Raw genomic sequence first — 24,237 nt, 5'->3', positions numbered from 1 at the left:
GGCATTAAAATTAAAAAATGTTTTTTCACAACTATATTGAGTTAAATGTTTAAAAATAGTTCAAACTTCTTTGGACAGTGAGTTATGTTTATGTTATGTTTATGTCAATATTATCTTGGATTAGGGTAGGCACCAATTTTAACAGGTCTGAAACTGGTTCACAACAACTGAGGTCAGATCTTTGTACTGGTAAATGTTTTTTTTGGAGTATTTAAACAAATGAATGAATACAGGGATCAACTGATTTGCAAATCATTAAATCTTACACAGCTTTTTGGATACAGCTTGTGTGCTGTGAATGTAGCAACAAAAAACTTTAACCTGTGCATCATTTTTTGCAGCGTATTTGTGGCCTGCAAGCTTTGAACATGATTGAGAGTGATTATGCATATACAGTGATCGCATACAGTCTGTGAGGGAAAAGATTAAACACATTTGCATTTTCCACTTGCAGATTTATGCAAATCATAAATAGTACACATGTTTGGAAAGCAAAAGCACCACGTGCATTTGAGTTCTTGATGATATGTGTACAAACAAGAGGACACACACAAACACATTTGCAGGGCCCTTCCACATCATTCTCTTTTACTGTGTGCAGGTGTGTGTGTGTGTGTGTGTGTGTGTGTGTGAATGAGCTAGAGGCTATTTGAGTTTGTATGCCTTGCAGATATTTGCGTTCATTTGTGTGTATGTGCATTACCTTGCTGTCAATCTCGCTGCTCCCCAGAGCGGTCTGGATGACATAGAGCAGAGCGTCAGTCAGACCCTCGCACTCCCTCATCCTCCTACGGGCTTCCTCACCTGCAGAGCTCACATTCCTGTAAAACAGACAAACAGAACAGCTTTTAGAAGATTCCACACACCAAATTGCCCATTAGTTTTTGTTTCCTCACAGGTTTTCTGAGTGCGAGCACATGTGCTTGTTGAAATGTATGGAAATGCTTGTCTGTGTGACAGAGAGGAGAGAGGCTGGATGTAATGTCCTTTAAATGTCAGGCTATTAGAGATGGCTAGGAAATGCTTGTGCCCTCAGTGTCAGTGAGAAATGGCACCAAGACAAAGCTCTGCATTTGATTTTTCTCAGAGAATAACAAATTAATTTAAAAAGGCATGGTGCTGTTTAGCTGCAAGACGACACCTCTAATTCATTTTGTCACACAAATAAACACCAAATGCAGAAATATGAATGGCAATTATGCATTTAATTAAGTTATGTAAACTCTGTTAACATCCGAATACTCCATTGCCTCTGAATTGGCTATTTATGATAGTGAAGGTTATTACAATGTGTGGTTAATGTGCAGATACAAAACTCAAAAATAGTGCACTATTAATGGCTTCACAAATTTTCTACCGTTTTAAAATAAATGCTTTCAAAGTAGACAAAAAAAAAACTTATCAGCCAATGGGCATCCAAAAATATGGAATTAAGACGATTATAATCAGGTATTACCAGTATGGCAATTTAAAAAGTTTTAGACTGTTTAACACACAATCATAGACTACCCTTTCCTTAATTCAAGTGCTCTGTGTATCTTGTGTCCAGTACTGACTTTTTCCTGGCCACAAAAATAGCATTTAGCTTAAAAGTAGCTATCAAGTCAATTCAGAGAAATTAAAACTGATGCTGGGGGCTTTCCAACGATGCACTGAGCATTTCTTTTGCACTGACCTCTTGTCAGTCTCAGTGTATTTAAACATCACTGTGCATTTATTCATTAGTTATTATCAATCTCTGACTCTCTTTTACATTGAGTCTTTTGCCCCGTCTCCCTCCCTGAGCCTGGGTCTGCCTCGATTTATTCCTGTTAAAAGGCAGTTTTTTGTTCCCACTGTCATCAAGTGCTTGTTCATAGGGGGTTGTCTGATTGTTGGGGTTTTCTCTCGTGTTATTGTTGGATTTTTACCTTACAATTTACAACTCTTACAACTCTGTTGTTTTATGCAGCACATGTAGCAGAGTAGCACCACAGCTGAACACAGTAAGTTGTGATTGTTGGAAAGTCAGTCAACAATATCTCCTGCCCTACTTTTGTGATGTAAATATAACTCTAACACACATGTGTACATTAAGAATTTTGGCCGATATAGACATACACCTCCTAAAAATAAATGTTGCTGGAAATCGATGTAATGGAAAAGGTGTTTCGCCTGCAGTGGGAGGATTAGAAGCCTCACATTTATCAACTCTTCTCAACAGTGAAATGAATAAGAGAGAAAAATGTAGAACATAAAACCCTCGATATTTAAACAAGCATATACAGTGCGGAAATTAGATATTATCCAGCAAGAACACAAAGAGAAACACTTGTACTGTTGGAGGCGTGGCTGAAGTATTTCTCTACCATAACCAGCATCAAAAAGCCTAACCAGTAAAAACAAAGGTGCATTCAGTAAGAAAAAAATATTTTATTGAGGGTTTACGGGAAGAAAAAAAAAAGACCTTAATGGAGTGTCACTGGACTTACAACGACAAAAACAAAACTCAACTCACAAAAATCACGAAGAAATGGTAGAACAGCAAAAGCTCTAACTGTTAGTTTCTCCAAACAGTGTATAAACTGAATGAGGTCCTGTACTGGTAAATGGTTAGATGTCTGATCCCAAGCTACTCGTCCTAAACAAAAAGGCAAAAGCCATTTTTATTCACTCCCAGGCTGTGTTTATAAAAGCTACCAGTTTTCAAAGCTTCATGGAATCACTCTGGATTTTTTTTAATAGCCAGTCATGTTTGTTTTAATACCCAAGTCTGTTGAGGTCGTGTAGTTCTGAATGTATTGGTGAGAGTTTGAGAGAGAGGCCTGACCTTAAATGTAATGCAAAAAAACCTCCAAACATGTAGCGGTGAAGTTACATGTTTAAGTAATGCAGCGGGCTGTTTAATTCTGACCCTCAGCGGAATGTCTCTCAGTTTTATTAAGTTATGAGAGCATTATATTTTCACTATACTGTCAAATAATTGCTTAAATATTTCAGGTTGTTGACAATCTGTGTGCTAGTCTGAATCTTTCTCTTTTTGTCTTGAGTCCAAACACACAGACACACTGACTAAAAGCACTGTGAGCCACACAGGGCACACGCCGATAAACGCCAAAGTAAAGAACACTTAAGAATATTTGTAAACCTCTTTATATACTTCTTTCTTGCAGACATTTCCCACATTTTGGCTACTACTTGCTAATAGATTCAGTTTAATTAACCACACTCAATTACAGATAATTAATCCCTCTGAAGCGTTCCCTTGCAAACCACTGCTACAGATTATCTCTCATTATGATCTTTCGGTGTGAAGAATCTAAATAAGGAGAGAATCACAATGCAGGACAAAGGTTACATGTCTATAAAGCAGGTTTTAAAAGCGAGCACAATTGATTAACCCACAGCGTGCCGCTACAGCTGAGGGAAAATGTCCATCGACGAAAATGTCACTCTTTGAAGAGCCTATTTCTTTGTCTTTCTCTAATCTTTAATTCTCTAATCAAAAAACAAAGTCTCATTCGATATATTTATTTAGCTTTGCCCTTGTTTGTGTGCACATTTAGTTCTCTCTTTGACAGCTGGCAGGATGTATCTACAAGTACATGGAGCAATTTAATGTCCAAAACTGCATTATAATCCATCAGTAGTTCTCATTTTGCTCATTTAGGGACTACATAATGGACAATTTAGATTGTTGCTTTCAGATTTTAATGGCAAATGTTTTTTGTAACAAAGCAACAAAGCAAAAGAAAGTCCACAAAAAATCATTGTAAAGAAGGATTCTGCAAAAAGGCTATATCAAGTCAGTGATTATTACAGGCCTTCAATGTATTCTTTAACCCACACAGATCATTCGTTCTATGGACTGATGGTAGATCAGTTGAGAGCTAAAGAAAAGCCTGTTGCCTTATTATATAAGACTGCAAGAGTTGGTGCTGCATTTCTGTGTGTAGTTTCAGTGAGAAAGGTTCAAATGTCCCCTGATGAGAAGCATTTAAAAGAATCACATTCTTGCCTTCATTCACCCATATTGATACCAGATAGTGACGTAATTTGTCCCAGAAGCGTGGCAGAGGCATGTCTGCAAGTACAGTGAATAAATGGGTTAACTGTCTCTTCATTAGCTGCCATATTCAATGCACATAATTCACATTCAGCAGTCTGACAGCACAAGTTTTAGCTCTTCCCGTTAGCCGGTTCGACAGCATATGGCGTGAAGCAGCAAGTTAGCAGAGGGAGAAAATGTGCCTGTGTGAAAGTGAGAGACAGTGTGGCTGAGACGGCGTGAGACAGAAGAAGAAAGGCATAAAGGAGGGATAATATGATCGAGAGAGGAGAAACGGAGTAATAGGACGAGATGGAAATGGAGCGAGGGAGGAGAAAGTGACTAAAAGAGGGAGAGAGAGAAAATGAGAATGTGAGGCGGATAATGGGAGATGGAAGAGAGAGAGAGAGAGAGAGAGAGAGCAGGTGGCCGGCGATATACCAAACCCGCCATGAAATATTCAATCTTTAATCAGACTCCCAGCATTCCCTAACAAGGCGTGAGAAAGATGAATTAGCCCTTCGAGTTTAGGGAGCTGATCCACACAAAGCTATCTCCTGCAACACACTCACGCCAACTAGAATCAAAAAACACACACGCACTGCTGTATCAGATGTGTGCCTTCTCTCTCTCTCTCTCTCTCTCACACACACACACACACACACCAGCAGCTACAGAAGCCTCTGTAAGTAGCCAGTATGTGTAGCTTATTTTCACTGGGGGAGGATGAGGAGATATATCGCGGCTGAGATTAATGGCCCACACACCGAGTTAGGCAGAGGGACAAACAGACATGCGCGTGTCGACAGGAAGCAAGACATGCAAATACAGTCATGGCAGTGTTCCCACTCAGCTCCCGCTGCACCCTGTGCCACATCCTCGAGAGGAAATGTGTCGAAATAGCCCCCAGTCCAACTGTCAAAAAATTCAGTGAATGATGTGAGCTGCTGCATTATTAAAGCAAACTTATTTGTTCTGTTGTATAACGTGCTGTCAGTGTGCAGGGATATGGACAGATGCAGGGTCGATTCAACCAATAAGGTACGTACAGACTGTTTTAGGTGGACTTGTCATAATACTGCAAGCTATGTTTTCTGTTCTTATTTTGATGTAGAAGGCTGTGATGGATTCAAATGAATAGCACATCAAAAAATGTCTCGTAGACTGCTTACACGTCTGCATCAGAAAGATTTATGAGCTCAGAGTCAACCACAGAAATTTCATCATGAAGATTTTGTAATGCTGAAAGCCTCTCACTGATACAAAGATTATGAATCACTATTGTTTTGGATTGTGACCTCTGAAAATGCAAAACCGATCAAGTCTCCTCGTCCAGTTTCACATATGTCTTGTGTGAACCTCTCACATGGTTTCATTTAGGTCACTACTTAAGGCAGAAAGACATCCAATTATCCAATTTTGCACAAAAGTTGAGTATAAGAGAAAAACCTGGTGTTTTTGTACTCTTTCTTTCTTCCTTTGTAGCCTGACATTTGCCTGGAACCTGAAGAAGAAACTGAACGTGCTCCAGTGACGCTCTGTGGAATCATTTGTTTAGATTTGAGTCGCAAATTACATCACCAGCTGCTAATATATCCTCCTTTGTAGTCTGGTTGTACTCATCCCGGTGTTTTTGCCCCAAGTGGCAAAACCAGTTTGTTGTTTCCATCTTCTGCAGAAACAATTTTCTTGGATATTTTACAAAGTATTGTGTTTAGTTGGTGGTTGCTGACCCAAGGTTTCCCAGAAGAACATTACTCAAAGCATCACACTCTCTTGCTCTGCCAGCTTGCCTTCTTCCCATAATGCATCCTGGTGCCAGGTGTTGTTCAGGTAACAAATAGTGACATACTGTGTGTCAGAACCAGCTTTCACATTTTTTCATACGCAAAAGGTTTATTTTTAATCCAACGTGCTGGAGTAAAAGACCCAAAACAAAATGATAAAAGCACGTGTCACTACTGAACTGTAAGACTAGCACCACGTCTCCAGTGAGAAAAAGCAAAGCCACAGCAGCTCTGAAGCCAAACGATGACTCATCTTAAATGCAGCTAATTCTCTCAGTTCTCTCTGTGTATAGGGCGTTAAAAATAACACAGCGTACAATTTAAAAATAACACTGTTTTAACTAACAGAGACTTTTTTAGATGTGGCCGGTAACAGTAGGACTGTGAACAGCACAACATCTTCAAAAAGAGACTTCTCCAGTTGTATGTTGGATTCTTGAAATGTGTGAATACTGTTTTTTTTCCTAAGGAACAGGTAGAGACACCTACCGCAGACAGCCGGTGGCATTGCGGAGAACCTGGGAGGAGTGTAGGTGCAGTTTGCGGTCCTCTTGCGTGTGCGGGGAGGTGTCCCAGCCCGAGTGTGGGATGATCACAGCGTTGGTCAGAACGGCCAAAGCGTCCTGGATGATGGGCATCTTCAGGGCATCACATGATGACAAGTTCCACAAAACACCTGAGGATGGCAAGGAGATGGAAGTTGAAAAACAAAGAAGAGTTCAGAGAAAAGAAAAGGAAAAGCAGGAAGGAGACAGAAAGAAAGGCAGACACAGAAACATCTTCAGGCCAGAAACCACTTAAATATTTAGTAGGTTTTAGTGAGCTGCTTGATTCAGCAAACACTGCAACACAGACAGCTACTGGCTTTACAGCAATCTGAAGAGCCAGACACATGTTCTTAAAACTAGCATGACAGACATTTCCAGAGCTTGACATGTTACAGGAAGTAAAGCAGGTATGGATAATGAAATTAACAATGGCAGACGACGCCAGCGGTTATTGTTCTATGCAGATGTCTGTGTATTCTCCATTGCATTGTCAGTATTCAGACGTGCCCTCAAAAACACTCCAAAATATCCTTCTGCCTTTCTGTCCTTTATGTAAATAAAAGCTTGCACAGAGCGAGTAAAACTGTGGCCTTATAGGCAGACGTAACTAGATTTAACCGATGATGCATACACCCATTCATGGGGCCAAGAGCATCACTGAGCTGTTTGAGTATAAATTTAGGATCTGGGCTTCGTGGTCATTAGTTATTATTGAAGATGTTGGCGGGACATGTTAGACTGCATTTATTAAAACATCAAATGAGGAATTATTTCATGAAGGTGGTGTTCTAGTCCTTCAGCAGACACTTGTAGAATGAACGCCACGCTGTAGTGAAGCTGCTCTGGTATCACTCAAACGCTGTCAGGAAGCTACCACTGTGTTTTGTACTACCCAAAACATGTACATGTACTGTTTTGTACTGCCATGGATCAAATAAAGAAACAGACAAACAATTACTGGTGCAGAGATATCTGTAACTATCCAACTATTAAGACTTTTTACTTCCACAGGAGTAAAGTCTGCTACGCTAACGCCTTATAACTAACCTTAAAGTTTAGTTTCAAGTCACCGGTGGGCTGCTGTAATTAATGATGTACTAAAGGCAGTAAATCACTTAGACAAAATTCCACTGCACATTTCTCCTGTTCTTAATCCTCACCTGAATTGAACATACAGTGACCAACCAACCAAGAAACTGGAGTAACTTTCCTCTATCCTACCACTTAAGGTCCACTTCTCTAGCCAGTTGCCACACACACACACACACACACACACACACACACACACACACACACACACACACACACACACACACATATAGTTCGCTGACTCGAGTGACTCACCCACAGAGACACACAAACACATACAGTGCACATATCAGGCTGAACCTATCAAGAAAAGGACAAAGAGGGTAAGAGGCAAATCACCATATTTCGACATTGAGCACTCCGATTTCTTGAGAGGTTTCACATATGTATAAGCTCACACTCGTGCACGCAAATTGTGATAACCTTGAAGTACTACAACGTCGTAATTCTTGTTGACCTTCATCTTACAAATTGCCTGCGCTCTAATCTATGTATTCCTGTAATTATATGTTAAAGCATTTGAGAGTGTCCACCCATAGTCATATCTGCACTTATCTAGCACTCTCTTTTATGGTAGTAATTATAGCCGTAGTAGTGGTAAAGCATCCTATCCTCAGATCTGTGTGGGAGTGTGTGCTTGGAATAAGGCGTCCTCTCTTCGGAGCTGTGTTGTTCACTCACGGCTGAGCAGCAACTCTGTAATTACAGCTTCTGTTATCTGTCTTTGTGAGTTTGTATGAATTTGTTCTCGTGTGCGTTTGTGTGCACGTCTTTGAGTGCCATCTAAGCCCCTTGACAAATCAGTCTTAACCCTGTCTGCTGTTTGGACCCTGTGTGTTTAAGACGGTGCAGTCCCGCTTTGTGGTCAGAAGGAGTTTCTAAATGATTAGCTTCTGGTTCTATGACAGCAATTAGCTGGGAGTGTCATGTTAGCAAAACAGACTAGCTGCCACTTCATTTTTTCTCCTGCTCAACAGGCCAAAGGCGGCATGCTGTTTCTTGTTTTCTTCAGTAACCTTGGCATTTAATATAATAATTGCAGCTGACTTTTGCATCTGTGAGTCAGCGAATTTTGGTGTCTTTAACTCTTTAAAGGTGCCATTTGCTAAGCGTACAGATTTTGCTGAATATTAGCTTAGCAATAGCAATACTGGCTACAGTAAAAAACTACATCTCATTAATTCTACTAAAAAATGCTTTCTTAACACTTCTCATCTTGTTAGCTAACAAAATACGCTGTTATATCAAAGGACAGCCTAACTAGGGTTTTGTTCAGAGATAATAAATGATAAACTCTGACTTTAGTACCTTAATATCTTTAGAGTAATCATCTCAAAGTATAACACCTCATTAATCATTATTTTTGGAGCAGACACCATTATCAAGCAATGTTCACAGTTAGTGCCTGCTTTTAACATATGACCTGCTAAATGGGATAGTAAGGGACAGTAGACAGCAGTAGTCCAGGAGGAGGGAAGCAAAAACAGCTGGCAACTGCAAAGGCTGAGTGAGTTGCATGTGAGGATGGACAATAAGGAAGTAGAAAAGGACTTGTATCAGTGGGCTAGGCAGAGAGACTGAGCTAGAAAGGATGTGCAGCAGGTTAGGGTTATCAAGGGCAGGAATGGAAGTGTGCTAACAGGTGAGGAGAGTGTGTTAAGAAGATTGAAGGAGCAGGAGGTGCTCATGAGTGTAGAAAATTAGAGCGTGGAGAACAGATGTGAATCATGATGTCACAGACATATGACGTGCAGAGGATTAGCAAGAAGGAAGTGAAAAGAATGAGGGGTGGATAGGCAGTTGATCCAGATGCCATACATGAGGAGGTTTGGAGATTTCTATGGGAGAGGGCTGTTGAGTTTTACACCAGTTTGCTTATCAATTTCAGAATGAGGCCTGAGGAAGAAGTTTTCTAGTACTCGTTTTCAAGAACAAGAAGCAGAGCTGTAGCAGCTACAGAGAGACAAAATTCACGAGCCATACCATGAAGATATGAGAAAGAGCATTTATGTGAAAATGGAGCAGTTGTTCCATTTTCACATAAATGGCCTCCTTGACTCCTGACTCAAACCAGCGTTCCTCCCTAACCAGGATGTCTATAGTCTCATCACTGAAAGAGTGGCCATTGTGGAGTCTTGGCCTGATGAGGTAGCTCTTCTGCACTGAGCAATCTGCTTAACCAGGTTGTTTGGTTTCCCCGATGTATAATTCACAGCACTCCTCTTGTAGTGCCCAACAGTATATTATTCTGTGCCAGGGGAAGTGATCCTTGGGGTGGACTAGTTTTTTGGTGTAAAATGCCTTGGGGGTTGAAAGCCAAAGAGACACAGTGTTTCAAGAAAATGTAACTCATTTGTTCTCATAATTCTGACACATAAGGCATCATCAAAATCTTTCATTTAGACATACTGTATGAATGAACAACAGTGATCTGTAGTGAGGAGATGAAAGAGAGCCTGGAGAAGTGGAGGTATGCACTGGAGAGAAGAGGAACAAAAGTCAGTTGAAGCAAGACAGAACACATTTGTTTGTGAGAGGGAGACAAGTGAAAGGGTGGGAAAGTGAACATGGTAGAGACGGTGACAGTAGATGAGTTTAAATACCTGGATTCACCATTCCAAAGCAACGGACAGTGCACAAGAGAGGTGGAGTGTCAGGAATGATTTATGACAGAAGAAAAGGAGCAAGAGTGAAAGGGAAGCTTTACAGGAGAGACCTTCTATAATGTATACTTGGAGATGGCAGCATGAAAAAAAGAGACAAGTTGAAGATGTTAAGATTTTCATTGGGAGTGACCAGGATCAACTAGAATAGAAATGTATATATTTCAGATGGAGAACTAGGGTTGAGTGGTTTGAAGACAATGTTAGAAAGGTAATAGCTAGATGGTTTGGACATGTGCAGAGGAGAAATACTGGATATATTGGACAAAGGATGCTGAATATGGAGCTTGCACGCAGGCAGGAGAAAAAGAGACTACAGAGAGGATTAATGGGTGTAGTGAAGGAGGTAATGCAGAAGGCTGGTGGGACAGAAGAGGATGCTAGAGATCAGGTGTGATGAAGACAGATGATCTGCTATGGCGACCCCTAAAGGGAGCAGCTAAAAGAAGAAGAAGAATCAGCTAGGCACAAAGGTCTCGGATGTAATTTAAGTAAACAACACAATGCACCGATTATTTCTCTCTTGGACAGTAATGTTAAGTAGTAGTTGTTGTTTTTTAATGACACTAAAACTACAAGCAGTTTATATAAGGATAGTTTTGGTTATGTAGATTTTCAAAATTTCTGACGAAACCTTAATATGTTTTTTTTTAATTCCACTTGTTGCTAGCAGCATCACTTTGAAGAATCAATGTCTTTATATCTCTGGATTCTCATGCACACCTTATGAGACAGATATTTGTTACATTGTGACATTTGGGCCACACATACACCCACAGCATTCACACAATACTTGCCACAACCCATGTTAAGCATGCTACATGACTTCTGGGCAAGATGAGGCCCACACAACACTTGGCAGTGTGGTGACAGAGTTTTGCCAAAAGGCCCAAATGTGTCTGATATTTGGGCAAAGTAGCTCCTACATGCATGTTTATTTAAAAAATGATGCAAAGAATTAAGACATTTTTCCTGGAAAGTCAAGAGGATTGCAAGAGCTTGTAATTTGCAATTAATCCATGCATGCATGCCTAAATTGTTACTAAAATCTTTTAAAGTGTTAGATGTTGTCTATCCCAGTAGCATTTCCTAATCTGTGAACAACACAGAGGCTGCTTATTGTGATGAAAATAGCCAATTAGCTCTACATTCTGCAAAATCTAAAAATAATGCATTTAATGTCCTGTGGCTAAACTGTTGGAGCACAGTGTGTAATTTCCCATTGTTATAGATCACACATTAGTTATAGCCTGTAAGTTGATGTCATTTTTCATATTTCAAAATTTGATCATATAAATATCTATTTTCATCTCTTTTAACTTAGTGGTGTCTAAACAACTCTGACAGATCTGCTCTTCAGTATTAAATTTGGTCTGACGGACTTAACATGTCTGCAACTTGCAGTGTTCTAATGAAAAACAGTGACTCTCCCACAATGTGAATTTCCATTTTCAATGCATGCTAAATGAGTGGATAAGTAAGAAATAAACACATATTGCACATGTCAAAAATGCAATGAATGATGTCATGCTGCAGCTGCAAGACAAAGATGACTTTTCCCCATCCTGAGTAAAGTCAGCTGTTTGCCAGCATTGCTACTCGCTGTGCAGGGTATGACATCATCTCCCTGAGGTGAAAGGCAGTGGGATTTTATCTTTGATTTGAAACACACGCTCTCTCTCACACACACGCGCGCGCAGTCTCGTGCACACATAATATTGCCTCGATGTACACTGGCTCATGTTATTGCTTGCTTACACACATGGATTCAGGCATGCACAAACACTTGCATCCAAGCCCTTAAAGACATGCGCGCACACGCACACACACACACACAGTCATGAGTGTGTGACAGATGAAGGAGGTTAATTGCCTCAGCCTTACATCATGAGTGGCAGCAGGAGGTTGTTATGTGGAGGGAGGGGAAATGAATATGTTGGCTATGTCTCTTTGTCTGTGAAGCCATTTCCCATCTTTCATTTGCAGCGTACTTTCATCCCACTGTCATATTTCTCTCTTCTGCAACAGGTTCCTTTGTCCCCCACTTGATCTTGCTCTCGTTTCATTTTTTATTCCTCAAGTCTCCCAGTGTATTTCAGTAAGTGCTTGCTTTTTGACACATCCTTGTTGTGGACCACTTTGAATCTGAGACTTCAGAGATTGCCATTCTGTTTGTGTGTCTACCTTTCCACAGGCATGAAGGTTGGGCTAGTCATCAGACTACAACTATATTAAAATACATCTGATTAGGACTGTAATTCTCCGACGTGAACCTTAACACTGCCGCAGCACAGCAAGAAGATTGTGGGTTCAAACCTGTTGGTCGTCTGAGGCTGAATTTGTTTATTAAGATTCTCCTTTCACTTTTCAACCAAAGTTTGATGCAAAAATGTTTTTTCTAGACGTCGTTTAACAGTCTGAGAAGACAGCTTGTCACTTTTCCTTTTAAATCAAATCTCAATGTTGGTCAGCCAACAAAGTCATCTTTTGGATGTCTATTCAACAACTATTATCAACTATTATCGAAGCCACATTTGAAGCTACTAGTACTTGAATGTTCACCCGTTTAAGAAAAAACTGCACACTCTACATCAGTGCAGTCAATTATCAGCTTTAGTTATTGTTTCCTTACGCACAAAAAGGGAAAAAAAAAATAAAAGAACACACTCCTATTACACAACATATCATACTCTCAAGCATATGGTTAAACCATCCTGCCCACTGAGCAGTACGGTATATGCTCTATATCTGTTGAAATGCATCACTGCACCTAAACTCATTTATGAGAAAAGTCAAGTGAACACTGTGCAAAAAAAATACATAAACCAGCAAAGATGTTTGTTCTGTCTCACAGGGAAGCTCACCTCTGCTAATGTGCTTTTCTAGCTTTTTCATCTATAGGCCTACAATTGCTATAAGTTCCAACAAGAAATCCCCTTCAGGAGCTGCTTGCATTCAAGTTACGTACATAACATCTCTAGGGAGCCCACGCTAGTGGTATGACCTTGAGAACAGCAGGGGGGGTTTTGTAGTAAGCGAGACCACCCTCCTCTGACAGACTGTGTACACCACCTGCCTTCTGAGTGGCTCCGCAGTCCTTTGAACAACTGAGGATAAATCAGTTGTCACCTTTACTAATTGCTGAAATTGTGCAGTAGAAACACAATGTAGATTACAGCTAAGGCAGCCCTGAAGATCACTGGCGACACGCTGAGCCAGCCGTCTTGCAGCTGAAAGTGACCAGGCTCACATTTTTATCCCTTACATCAGCGGTCCCCAACCCCCGGGCCTCGGACCGGTACCGGTCCGTGAGTCGTTTGGTACCGGGCCACGAGAGTTGAGGCTCAGGTGTGAAATGTATGGTTTTCAGGGTTTTTATCGGTTTTCAGCGTTATTTTGTTATCGTTTTTATCGTTACCTCGGTTTTCCTGGTATTTTTCACGTGTGTTATGAATAAATCTTCTTTTTTCGGTACCGGTACTAGTTTTATTTTGTTGTATTTATCCGCGACACCTTAAAGGCCGGTCCGTGAAAATATTGTCGAGCATAAACCGGTCCGTGGCGCAAAAAAGGTTGGGGACTGCTGCCTTACATGACACAGAAAGGAGATTTCTTAAAGCAGGGTCAACGGCAGCACAAAGATGCATCGTATGGATTTGACTTGAAAGAACAGCCTACGTGCAGCTTTTATACCGATCTTGACTGAATAAATTCACTGAATAAAAAGGTTATGAAATATATGTGAGATTGTGCTGATATCAGCAGACTTAATTACAATGGCTAGTTCTGTCATGGTCGGCTGTGTGGCAGGCAGGCAGGAGTGGTGGACCCAAAATGCAGGATTCTCAGGACACGAGGTTTAGACAGAAAATGCAGCTTTATTGCTGGAGCAGAACATCAAGATAAAATAAAACTCACAAAAGCAAACAAAATTCTAAACAGAGATGCAGGAGGACTGGAAATCCTAAACACGCAGCAAGTGAGGGTGAACAGACGTTAACGATGCGACACCGAGTAGGGGAAGACACAGACACTAAATACAAGAGGTGAACGGAGCAAAGAGGAAACAGCTGGGAGACACGGCTGACGTTGATTACACTGACGAGACAGGGAGAGCACAAAGCTGAACGCACTGACAAAGGACACAGACCTACAAAATAAGACAGGAAGCACACGCCAGACAGAGACAGACTCGTAAACAGGCATAATGACGTCATGGACAAACAGAGGGACATACGGGCAGAGAAGACCAAGCACAGGCAACCTAAACCAAACATAAGGGCAAGATAACAAAACCTAAACCAGACATAATCATCATCGTCATCAACATCATCATCAGATAACTAAAGAATCAGAATATAATTGTAATCAAAACAGTATCACCAGAGAATAACCAATCCATAATGCAAAAATAAACCAAAACATAAGAAACTCAAAATGCTGGGTCGACCCGACCCAGGACCGTGACAAGTTCACTGACTTTTTTGACTTTATATCAGTATTAGGGGTGTCATGATAACCTTGTATTGATGATATTTAAAGGTGAAATAGCAACACTGTGTGAATAATATGGTAACAACTGTGTAATACAGACTCAGTGTGATTGCATTTCTACTCAATTTGTCCAAAAAGGCTACACACAATCAATAAAGTTACGGTTGAATTCAACAGATTGCGATGATTATTCAAGCACTACAATCATGAAAATCTGATATTGTGATTGAGTTTTAATCTGTTTGGCTTTATATTATTTTAACACCTTTCTTCAGGCATCATATGTCATATCCTAAAGTTTTTAGAATAGGAGGAGAGCTGATGTTACCATGTTTGTCAGCGTTGCACTCTGCAGCTACTGATACTGGCACATAATCAGAGCAGCGCTTTGTTGGCCCAGAAGTGACACATTTATAACCTCAAATTAAAATCATAGGTGTCAGCTTTAATCTGTTGTCATAATGATTACTGTTTAATCACTTGGTCTACACTGGCCTATAGCTGTGTGCATTAATGAGCCTCAAAGTGAGTAATTATATTTACACAGTTTGGGTCCTTTAATGACTTTGTCACTGATCACTGGAAACACTGTGGGGAAGCATTTTATATAGTTTATGTCAAGGTCAACCAGAGTGCTTCTGCAATATGGCAGAAAGAAAGTAGGAAAGGAAGAAGACTTGTGGTAATATCCCATTCTTCATGAGATTCAATCTGGTTTTAATGAATGGACTTATTATTTACCTGTAATTATCAAAGAGGCTTGATATTTTCTTAACAGAGGAACTGCATTAAAAATCATTTTAAATGGACTGAAAAGATAATGAGCACCGTAGAACTCAAGGGAACAAAACTGCTGCATGTTTACATAATTAACTGTGGATGTGCGGCATGCACAAAAACATATTTTTGCATTATTTCCACTGATTTTAAGTCTTGTGCAGCTTTATGTTCATCTTTTTATATCTTTTCATGCATTGGCCTATCAGGCGTCCTTAACTATTACATTCTGTTAATAATCAAGAATTGTTCTTTTAGTCCTCCCTTTTTTCATATGAGCCCCTCACTCTATCAAGCTGATGTCCTCTTTGCTCTGCTAAAGCTTGATGAGCACCGTTGCTGGACTGCATCTAGACTGTGGAGCGTTCCCATCAGTACGACTCTGACAGCTTCCATATCTGCTTCTAACCAGCGTGAACAGTCCGGACCTGTCGCTTGCAGTGGTGTTTTCTCCCATGACTGACTAAAAAAAAAAAGTTGTATTGTAATGACAAGTGGAACCACAGCTACTGACAGAACGCAAATCTGTGAAGGGAATAAAGAAGTTAAAGAAAGCGCAGCAAGCTGTGAGTCAGAGGGGGCCGATGTCATGTTATTAGCACTCCTCTGTAGCTCAGATTAGCTAATCATTTTCACCAACATGTTCATAGCAGCAATAAATGGACCTCGTGTAGAATTAAAATGACTAAAACATAGACAGGTAAAGCTTGGGGTTAATAAAATAACTGTTCGGTTTTCTCAACTGAATCCACCATGAGCTCCTAGTTCTTCCTGCTTCTCTGTGACTCTTCATATATCCTTTACACCACATGTGTCAAAGTCAAGGCCCGCGGGCCACATCCGGCCCGGCGTACATTTATATCCGGCCTGCGAGATCATTTTATATAGATGTATTATTATTGTTATGCATGGCCCGGCGATATGAGGCGCTAATAATATACAAACTACAGATCCCATAATGCAGTGCGGCATCCTCCTTGCTGAACGCTAGGTTAACTGGGAACATTCCCTCGTCAATGGAGAAGCTCTTTGGGGGTGGCGTCAATCAGGTCAAACTTCTGTTATTGCGAAGCTAGCCGCTCACAATGGCGAAGAGAAAAGTTGATTCTGAAAGCAGAACCTTTCAGCGCCAGTGGGTGACTGACAGTGTTGGGAAGGTTACTTTTAAAATGTATTCCATTACAGATTACATGCCCCAAAATGTATTCTGTAACGTATTCCGTTACGTTACTCGATGACAGTAACGTATTCTGAATACTTTGGATTACTTAATATATTATCATACTTTGTACAACTACGCGAATGTACTATTGCTGTGTGATGTCAGCTCGTAGCTGAAAAATAGCTTTACTTTGTTGTGTGGGTCAACTTTTCTTGCGAGAGACAGAGAGAGGCGTTGAAAGGCTGCTCCAACGGAACTTCTTGTTTCGGAGGAAAACACAAACACAGTGTACAGTCGAGTCCTTACTTACAACTGGGCTCGTCAGGCACTCTTCTTGGCTGCAGTGGTTATTATTATATTTACATGCTTCCAGCTCCCGTTTTTGCTCGATGACAGCTCAGACTTTTCCACTATCCTTTTTCTCCCTCCTATTGCTCACAGACACATAACGGGTATGGCAGTCCATTCTCAATGCAACACGGACTACACTGCCCATGAGGCTACATTCTTTAGAGCTATGCCTATAGCATTCTGCCTGGTAGCTTAGCACAACAACAACAACAACAACAACAAAAAGGCGCTCTCTCACCCAGGAAACACACAGTCGCAGAGAGAGAGAGAGAGCGTCGCCCTGTAACCATGGCAACCGTAACGCTGCCACCTGGAACAACAGAACGTAGCTGTCAAACAACACCCAAACAGTCCTGACCCACCACAATATGAACCAGGAAAGTACCGCAGTGTAATCCATTTATTTCAACAAAGTAACTGTATTCTAAATACCACCTTTTTAAACGGTAACTGTAACGGAATACAGTTACTCATATTTTGTATTTTAAATACGTGACGGCGGTACATGTATTCCGTTACTCCCCAACACTGGTGACTGAATATATGTTTGCAGACATTGCTGGTAAACCCGTGTGTCTTATCAGTGGAGCTAATGTGGCTGTAATTAAGGAATTTAATTTAAGACGGCACTACCAGACAAAACGTCAGGATAAGCTGAAAAACCTAAATGCAGAGCAGAAACTACAGAAAGTAGAAGCCTAAAGAAGAATCTGACATTTCAGCAGACTTTTTTCACCAGAGCAAAAATCACAAAGTGAAGCTGTTGTGAAAGCAAGTTTTATTGTAGCAGAGGAGACAGCCAAATCAGCCCGGCACTCAGAAGAGCTGCATGATGAAGGTGTGCGACGTCTTGTGTCCAGACAAAACGCAGATTTTGGCAAATGTGAGCCTGAGGAGAAATACGATTGCTGATCGGGTTTGTGAGATGGCCACTGATTTAAGAACACAGTTGTGTGAAAGAAGCAAAAACTTTATTGCATACTCTCTTGCTGTGGATGAAAGTATAGACATGATGGACATTGCACAGCTGGCCATCTTCATCCGTGTAGAGGAAATATTGAACATTAAATCGATGCATGGGACAACTACAGGAAAAGACATTTTTTAAAACGTATGTCAAAGTGTAACCGACATGAAACTGCCCTGGGACAAACTTGTTGGACTTACAACAGATGAAGCGCCGGTGTTGTGCGGTGAAAAAAGTGGACTAGTCAGCAGGATGCGAGTAAAGATGCAGGAGGAGAACTGTACCGGTGAGTTAACAGCATATCACTGCATCATACACCAGGAAACGCTGTGTGGTAAAGTCCTAAAAATGGAGCATGTAATGATCACCGTAACGCCAACCATAAATTTTATCTGAGCTAAAAGTTTAAATCACCGTCAATTTCAGTCTTTTATGCGGGAAATAGATTCAGAGTTTGCCGACATTCCTTATCATACAGAGGTCCGTTGGCTGAGTTGGGATAAAAATTCTCAATAGAGTTTTTGAGCTCAGCAATGAAATCTGTCAGTTCATGGACATGGCATGTATGATGCGGTGATGGTATTTCAAGTGAAGCTGTCACAAATGCACCAGTGCAACTTGTCTCACTTTCTCTGTTGCCAAGTAATGCTGAACCAAGTCAGCGGACTTTGCTGAATTGCACCTGTGCAGATTCAGATGGAGCTGCGGTGTAATGATACACTCAAGGGAAAGTACGACACTGAATGGCCCGCACAGTTTATTAGTTCCATTCCTGAAGCAATGCCCAGCTCCGTCTACATGCGGCTCGAACCTTGTGTATGCTTTCATTTATTTTTTCTGGGGTTTTTGGCAGCATGTTCATATTTCTAACTTGCATAATTTTGACAGGATATAGTTTTATGAAGAGCAAAATATTTAAAGTTAAAGTTTATTTTTTTTAAGTTTATTTAATCTGGAATAATATTCCTGTCTGTTTTTATTCATATTTATGTTTAAAAAACATTGTTTTAGTGTGTTCAATAAATGTTTATCTTGTTTGGCCCGCGACCTAAAGTGTGCCTTGAGTTTTGGCCCCCTGTGCAATTGAATTTGACACCCCTGCTTTACACTATTTTGATAATTCTTCATAAATCTAACATTTGTATTCCATCCGTCAATATGTCCAACCATCCATCTTCTGCTGCTTGTCTGGATCCAGGGGCAGCAGTCTTTCCCTTTCAGCAAACCCAGAGTCTAACTATTGCCCATCTCGCCTGGGTGCCCAGGGTCAGCTCCGGGCAAATTTAACGTACTGGAAACAGAATGGAGCACAACCTCACCTACTTCTGAGGTGCACAGAGAACAACAATAACATGAAGAACAAAAGATGTTGAACACACAATCATGCATCAGCAGTAATGCTGCTATTTGGTGTGTTCAATCTGCTTTATTCCCCCCATATAACCTTTATTAGTTCTAAAGACAGAAGGTAAAAAAAAGGACCGTAGTTACTGAACTGAAAGAGACTGAAGAGCACAGAGCAACAAGCCTGCTTGTCACTTTTTGTGCCATGAAGCAAGCTGCACACGTGAATGAATGTGTGTGCTTGTGAACCAGCCCTTTGTGCATGTTTGCGTGTCTGTGCGAGCCTGTAGCTACCAAGGCAGGCAGCTTGACTTCCCACTGTGATCCTGATTCAAAAAGCTCACCAGAGAGCAAGCAAGAGCCAGAGAGGGCAGGCAATATAGAAAAAGATGGGAAAAAAAAGGGAGATGGAGAAAGGCAAAGAGGACAGGAGAGAGACAGGAGAAAAGAGAGAGACCAATTACAAGAATCTGAGCGCAGAGGGATAAGAGAGGGAGTGAGAGAGGCTGGCAAACAGGGAGGGAGAGAGAGTTATTTCCTCTGGGTCTTTGAGAGACAGAAGAGAGGAGAGCATGGTCTGTCTACGTCCGGTCGGTCGTTCAGCTGATTAATTTGTGACAGGAGGGATTTCTGTGCTTCGTGCCTTGAATTGCTTCTCTAATTTATATGGTAATCTTCTTTAAGACTCTAGCAGCATACAAAACCCTTTTATTTCCATCTCTGCTAAGCCTAAAACCTTTTCTAGACTCACTACACACATATGCATATTCAGAAATGCACACGCGGGTCAAACTCAACACCATGTGGCTGTATGTTGGAGCTGACATGCTTCTTGGTTTAACTTTCCTAATAAGACTTTTCCATTACTATTCAGAACTGTGGGATATCAGCCCATATACTTCTTAAACTGTTTGTCTCTCACCAATATCTCACATCAGCCTGATGTGTGAAGTGCTGCTGTAAATAATTTGGAATGTGGGCAAAGGCTCTGTGCAGCTTTTGTGTGAGGAGACACTTTGCTTTTGGACAGTTTGCAGAGAGGGAAAACAAGTTTTCACAGTTACAGGTAAGCTGGACTGAAACCTCTCCTAATGTCTCCAAGAATTTGTTAGCTGCTTGGAATACTGTCATGAAATGGTGTTAGACATCCTCGATAAAATAAGAATGCTGTTAAAAACCTGATTTCAGATTTGTAAAACAGAAAAAAAGGACTTTACTGTATTCCCCCAAATCTAGGTCGAGCCTAAATATCCCATGTAATTGTACCAAATGAAAACTACTTGGCACTGTATCATCAAAGTAATCGGCTGAGATTCATCCACAGACTGTGGCTTCTCTTGGTGCTATCAACAATCAGACAGGACAATAAATACATTGTGGAAAAGAGCCAGAGATTAATCATGACTAATGAGTAGATGCAGAGCAGTAAGAGTGAAGAAGAAACAGCGCATGGGAAGTCCCCAGCAGCCTAGGCTTACTGCAGCATAACTAATGCCTCTTTTCCACTAGTACCTACTCGGCTCAGCTTGACTCAACGATACTCAGTTTGTGGGTAAGGTCCTTATAGCAAGGTGGCCTGAAAGCCCTGTGATGTCATTTGTATGCAATACATTCTTCTTTTGGAATCAAAATGCAAGGTCTTAAATAATCAGGCCCCATCCTATCTTAATGACCTTGTAGTACCATATCACCCCATTAGAGCACTTCACTCTCGCACTGCAGGCTTACTTGTTGTTCCTAGAGTATTTAAAAGTAGAATATGGGAGGCAGAGCCTTTAGTTTTCAGGCCCCTCTTCTGTGGAACCAGCTTCCAGTTTGGATTCAGGAGACAGACACTATCTCTACTTTTAAGATTAGGCTTAAAACTTTCCTTTTTGCTAAAGCATATAGTTAGGGCTGGACCAGGTGACCCTGAATCCTCCCTTAGTTATGCTGCAATAGGTGTAGACTGCTGGGGGATTCCCATGATGCATTGAGTATTTCTTCTTCAGTCACCTTTCTCACTCAACATGTGTTAATAGACCTCTCTGCATTGAATCACACTTGTTATTAATCTCGGTTTCTCTTCCACAGCATGTCTTTATCCTGTTTCCTGCTTTCATCCCAACCAGTCGCAGCAGATGGCCCCGCCCCTCCTTGAGCCTGGTTCTGCTGGAGGTTTCTTCCTGTTAAAAGGGAGTTTTTCCTTCCCACTGTTGCCAAAGTGCTTGCTCATAGGGGGTCATATGATTTTTGGGTTTTTCTCTGAATTGAAACACTCTTGTTTGTGAACAACAATTCTGTGAATTGAATAGATATGGATTAGACTTCAGTTTCACACTCTTCCTGTTAATCTAGTACAAATTTGGCATGGCTAAGTAATGGTTTCATGTGGTCTAGTACTAGATTAGACAATTACAGGAATCAGACGACAATGAAACAACCCACTTTCGCTGCCAAAATAGCTTTGAACCCATCAGGGCATAGATACATGGGAATGTCCTCTGATGTCTGGTTCTTTTGGGTCCTCTGGGTCGGAGGACAGTGCAACCATGCATTCTATATATGCTCGACCAGAATGGGCTATGTAAGCTTATCAACACCTTGTTTGTCATGTTCCTCAAGTCAATGCCTAGCATTTTTTCCGTGTGCGAGTGGCACTGTCCTGCTGAGGGGAGGCCACTGCCAGTGGGAAGGGAACAAAGTTTGTTTAGGTCAGTACCAACCCATCAGTGGCAAAGATCAACCCAAGGATTCCCAGAGAATTAGATCTTTGTTACTATTTGGTTCATTTGTTAGTGGTATTAATGTCGTCACTGATTTGCTTACACGTCCTCACAGGCTAACTACGGCAATAAAAGGCATAAATCATAGGACAAATATCCATCTCTTTGCAGCTCCATAGCAAAGATGTTTTCATGAGTACTGGTGCTGGTAAGAGAAATCTATATTTCTCATTTGGCTCATGGACTGGAAACACCCCGCCCCACCCCTGGGAGTTTCTGGCTGTAGATCAGTTTGAAAATTAAGTAACATTCCTCTTCTGGCTCCATCATCTCTCCATCCCTCTCGAGAGGTAAGAGTGTGTGGCCGTCCATGTAAACTCTAATCAGAAAAGAGATTGCCAGGATACAGTAAATGCTGTAAAAAAGAGGCGTTGCTGGTAATCCTTTAATCTATCCGAGTTTACAAATGCTGACCTCCACGTGGATTATAGAACCTCAAATTAGTCCACCCTGAACACAATTTCTATGGAGATATTTGTGTTTACTCACAGAGGATACAATCATGCTGTGGATACAAGTGCAGTACAGACCTTTGCACAGAAATTCAGTTTGACAAGTCAACAGCACTTGATGAGTACGGGGAAGTAGGCAGGCAGTAAACAGTTGTCTCCTCTGTGTGAGTGTGTGTGTGCCTCTGTATTTGTGCTGAAGTGTAAATGGAAACATGCATAATGCGGCATGTTTTGTGTCTTGGACTGCTCTCTGTAAATATAGTCATATCTGTATTGTCCATGTGAAGGAAAATAACGTGTGTGAGGACTATATAGGGACTATAGTACGAAGGAGTACCCACAGGTAGAAAATCTAAGACTTTTTCTTGAATTACAGTTTTATAGTATTTGGTATATTAGCAACAGGACCTTTATGTCCTGTATGGGCACCCTGACTTCTCTGCAGCTATGCAATGATGCACTGTGTATTCTGACACCTTTCTATGAGAACCAGCATTCCCTCTTTCAGTAATTTGAGCTTAAGTAGCTCATCTGTTGGATCGGACCACACAGGCCAGCCTTCGCTCAACATGTGAATCAGTGAGCCTTAGCTGCCCATGACTCTGTTGATTCAATTTCAAGCCCTTTCCTCAGGCTGAAATGTCCAACAAGCCTAGTGCTAGTTGAGGTTCACATAATGTTCTACAAAAATAAGCCTCATTTGTCCAGGAGAAGGATACACATCTGGTTAGTTCCCAGGAAATATGGTGAGTATTCACTAATGATGGCAACTTCAAAATACACTATACGGACAAGTACTGGGCCACTTATAGATTACACCAACAAGAACTGCTCAGCCATTGTAGCACATGTAATGAAGCAGCCAGTTTTTAATCTAAAAGAGGTTTTGGAGCGATCTCGCTCTGTAATTTGTAACTATTGTCTGGCTTGGTATCTAAGTTGCTATGGTATGGAAGATCTAGGAGGGAAGAGAATTCACAAATTGACCTGTACTCGACTGTATGGAGCGACCACTTTAATGACCCATTCATTCATAAATGTTTTAAAAGGCAGGCTGCATGGCTAGGTGCTTGATTTTATACAATGTGACAATGAGACTGAAAACACCAGGATTCAAAGATAAAGAGGCGTGGTCCAAAACTTTTGTTTAGATAGCGTATGTGCACGTGTGTTACCTGTGAGCAGCTCTCGGATCTCCACGTCTGTGGTCTTCCGGAGCAGTCGCACTAGAGCGGGTATGCCTCCGCAGTTCTTCAGGGCGATCTTGTTGTCGTCGTTGGCTTTGCCATACACCAGGTTCCTCAGGGCTCCGCAGGCGCTGCGGTGCACGTCAGTCATCCTGTGGTCCAACAAGTCCACCAGCAGCTGGATTCCACCCTGCCGCCGAATCTGAGACCAGAGAGGAGGGACAGATATAAGGTGTGGATTATAATAAAACGAGGGGTGTTTTTATTTAGCCTGAAAGACATTGGAGCATCGTTTACCCCAATCTCCTCACAAAATGTTAACAGGTGAATTGTACTTTTTACCTTGTTAGTACTAAAATAAACAAACAGGCTATGCTGGTGCTCCTCTCACTGATACGAGATTTATTGAAATGCCAGCCACTGCACTTTCTGTCCTATCAGCCCTCCCTGCTTTCCTCTGTCTAGACAAAGAGAAAATGTAGGGCAGACTGGCTCCTCTCCATAAAAACAAAAGCAGTGGAAGAGATTGTGCAGAGATATGGTAGGTGTGCTTGTCTAACATGACTTTTGTACCGCAGCATTAAGCCTTATTGCACAGATGTGTTTGAAAATGCCAGAGCCGAT

General features: G+C 41.2%; 1 protein-coding gene across 9 annotated transcripts in view; it reads right to left on the bottom strand.

The window, feature by feature from the left end:
• Window positions 1-24,237, bottom strand: part of ctnnd2b (catenin (cadherin-associated protein), delta 2b) — a 227,297-nt gene that overhangs the window by 28,837 nt on the left and 174,223 nt on the right. For all 9 annotated transcript variants that reach the window (XM_086273574.1, XM_086273576.1, XM_086273577.1 and 6 more), the window contains 3 exons: window positions 23,602-23,815; window positions 6,304-6,490; window positions 704-821 (listed from right to left, as the gene is read on the bottom strand). In XM_086273574.1, the coding sequence (XP_086129700.1) occupies window positions 704-821; window positions 6,304-6,490; window positions 23,602-23,815 (519 nt within the window). The remainder of the gene's footprint in view (window positions 1-703; window positions 822-6,303; window positions 6,491-23,601; window positions 23,816-24,237) is intronic.

The sequence above is a fragment of the Aulonocara sp. 'chitande type north' Nkhata Bay genome, linkage group LG18, assembly GCF_057382095.1.
Source record: "Aulonocara sp. 'chitande type north' Nkhata Bay isolate Kocher_YH1m ecotype deep benthic linkage group LG18, A_spYH_male_GT1.1, whole genome shotgun sequence".
Lineage (NCBI taxonomy): Eukaryota > Metazoa > Chordata > Actinopteri > Cichliformes > Cichlidae > Aulonocara > Aulonocara sp. 'chitande type north' Nkhata Bay.
The sequence above is the reverse complement of the archived record's forward strand: the minus strand, read 5'-3'. Positions and strand labels throughout refer to the sequence as shown.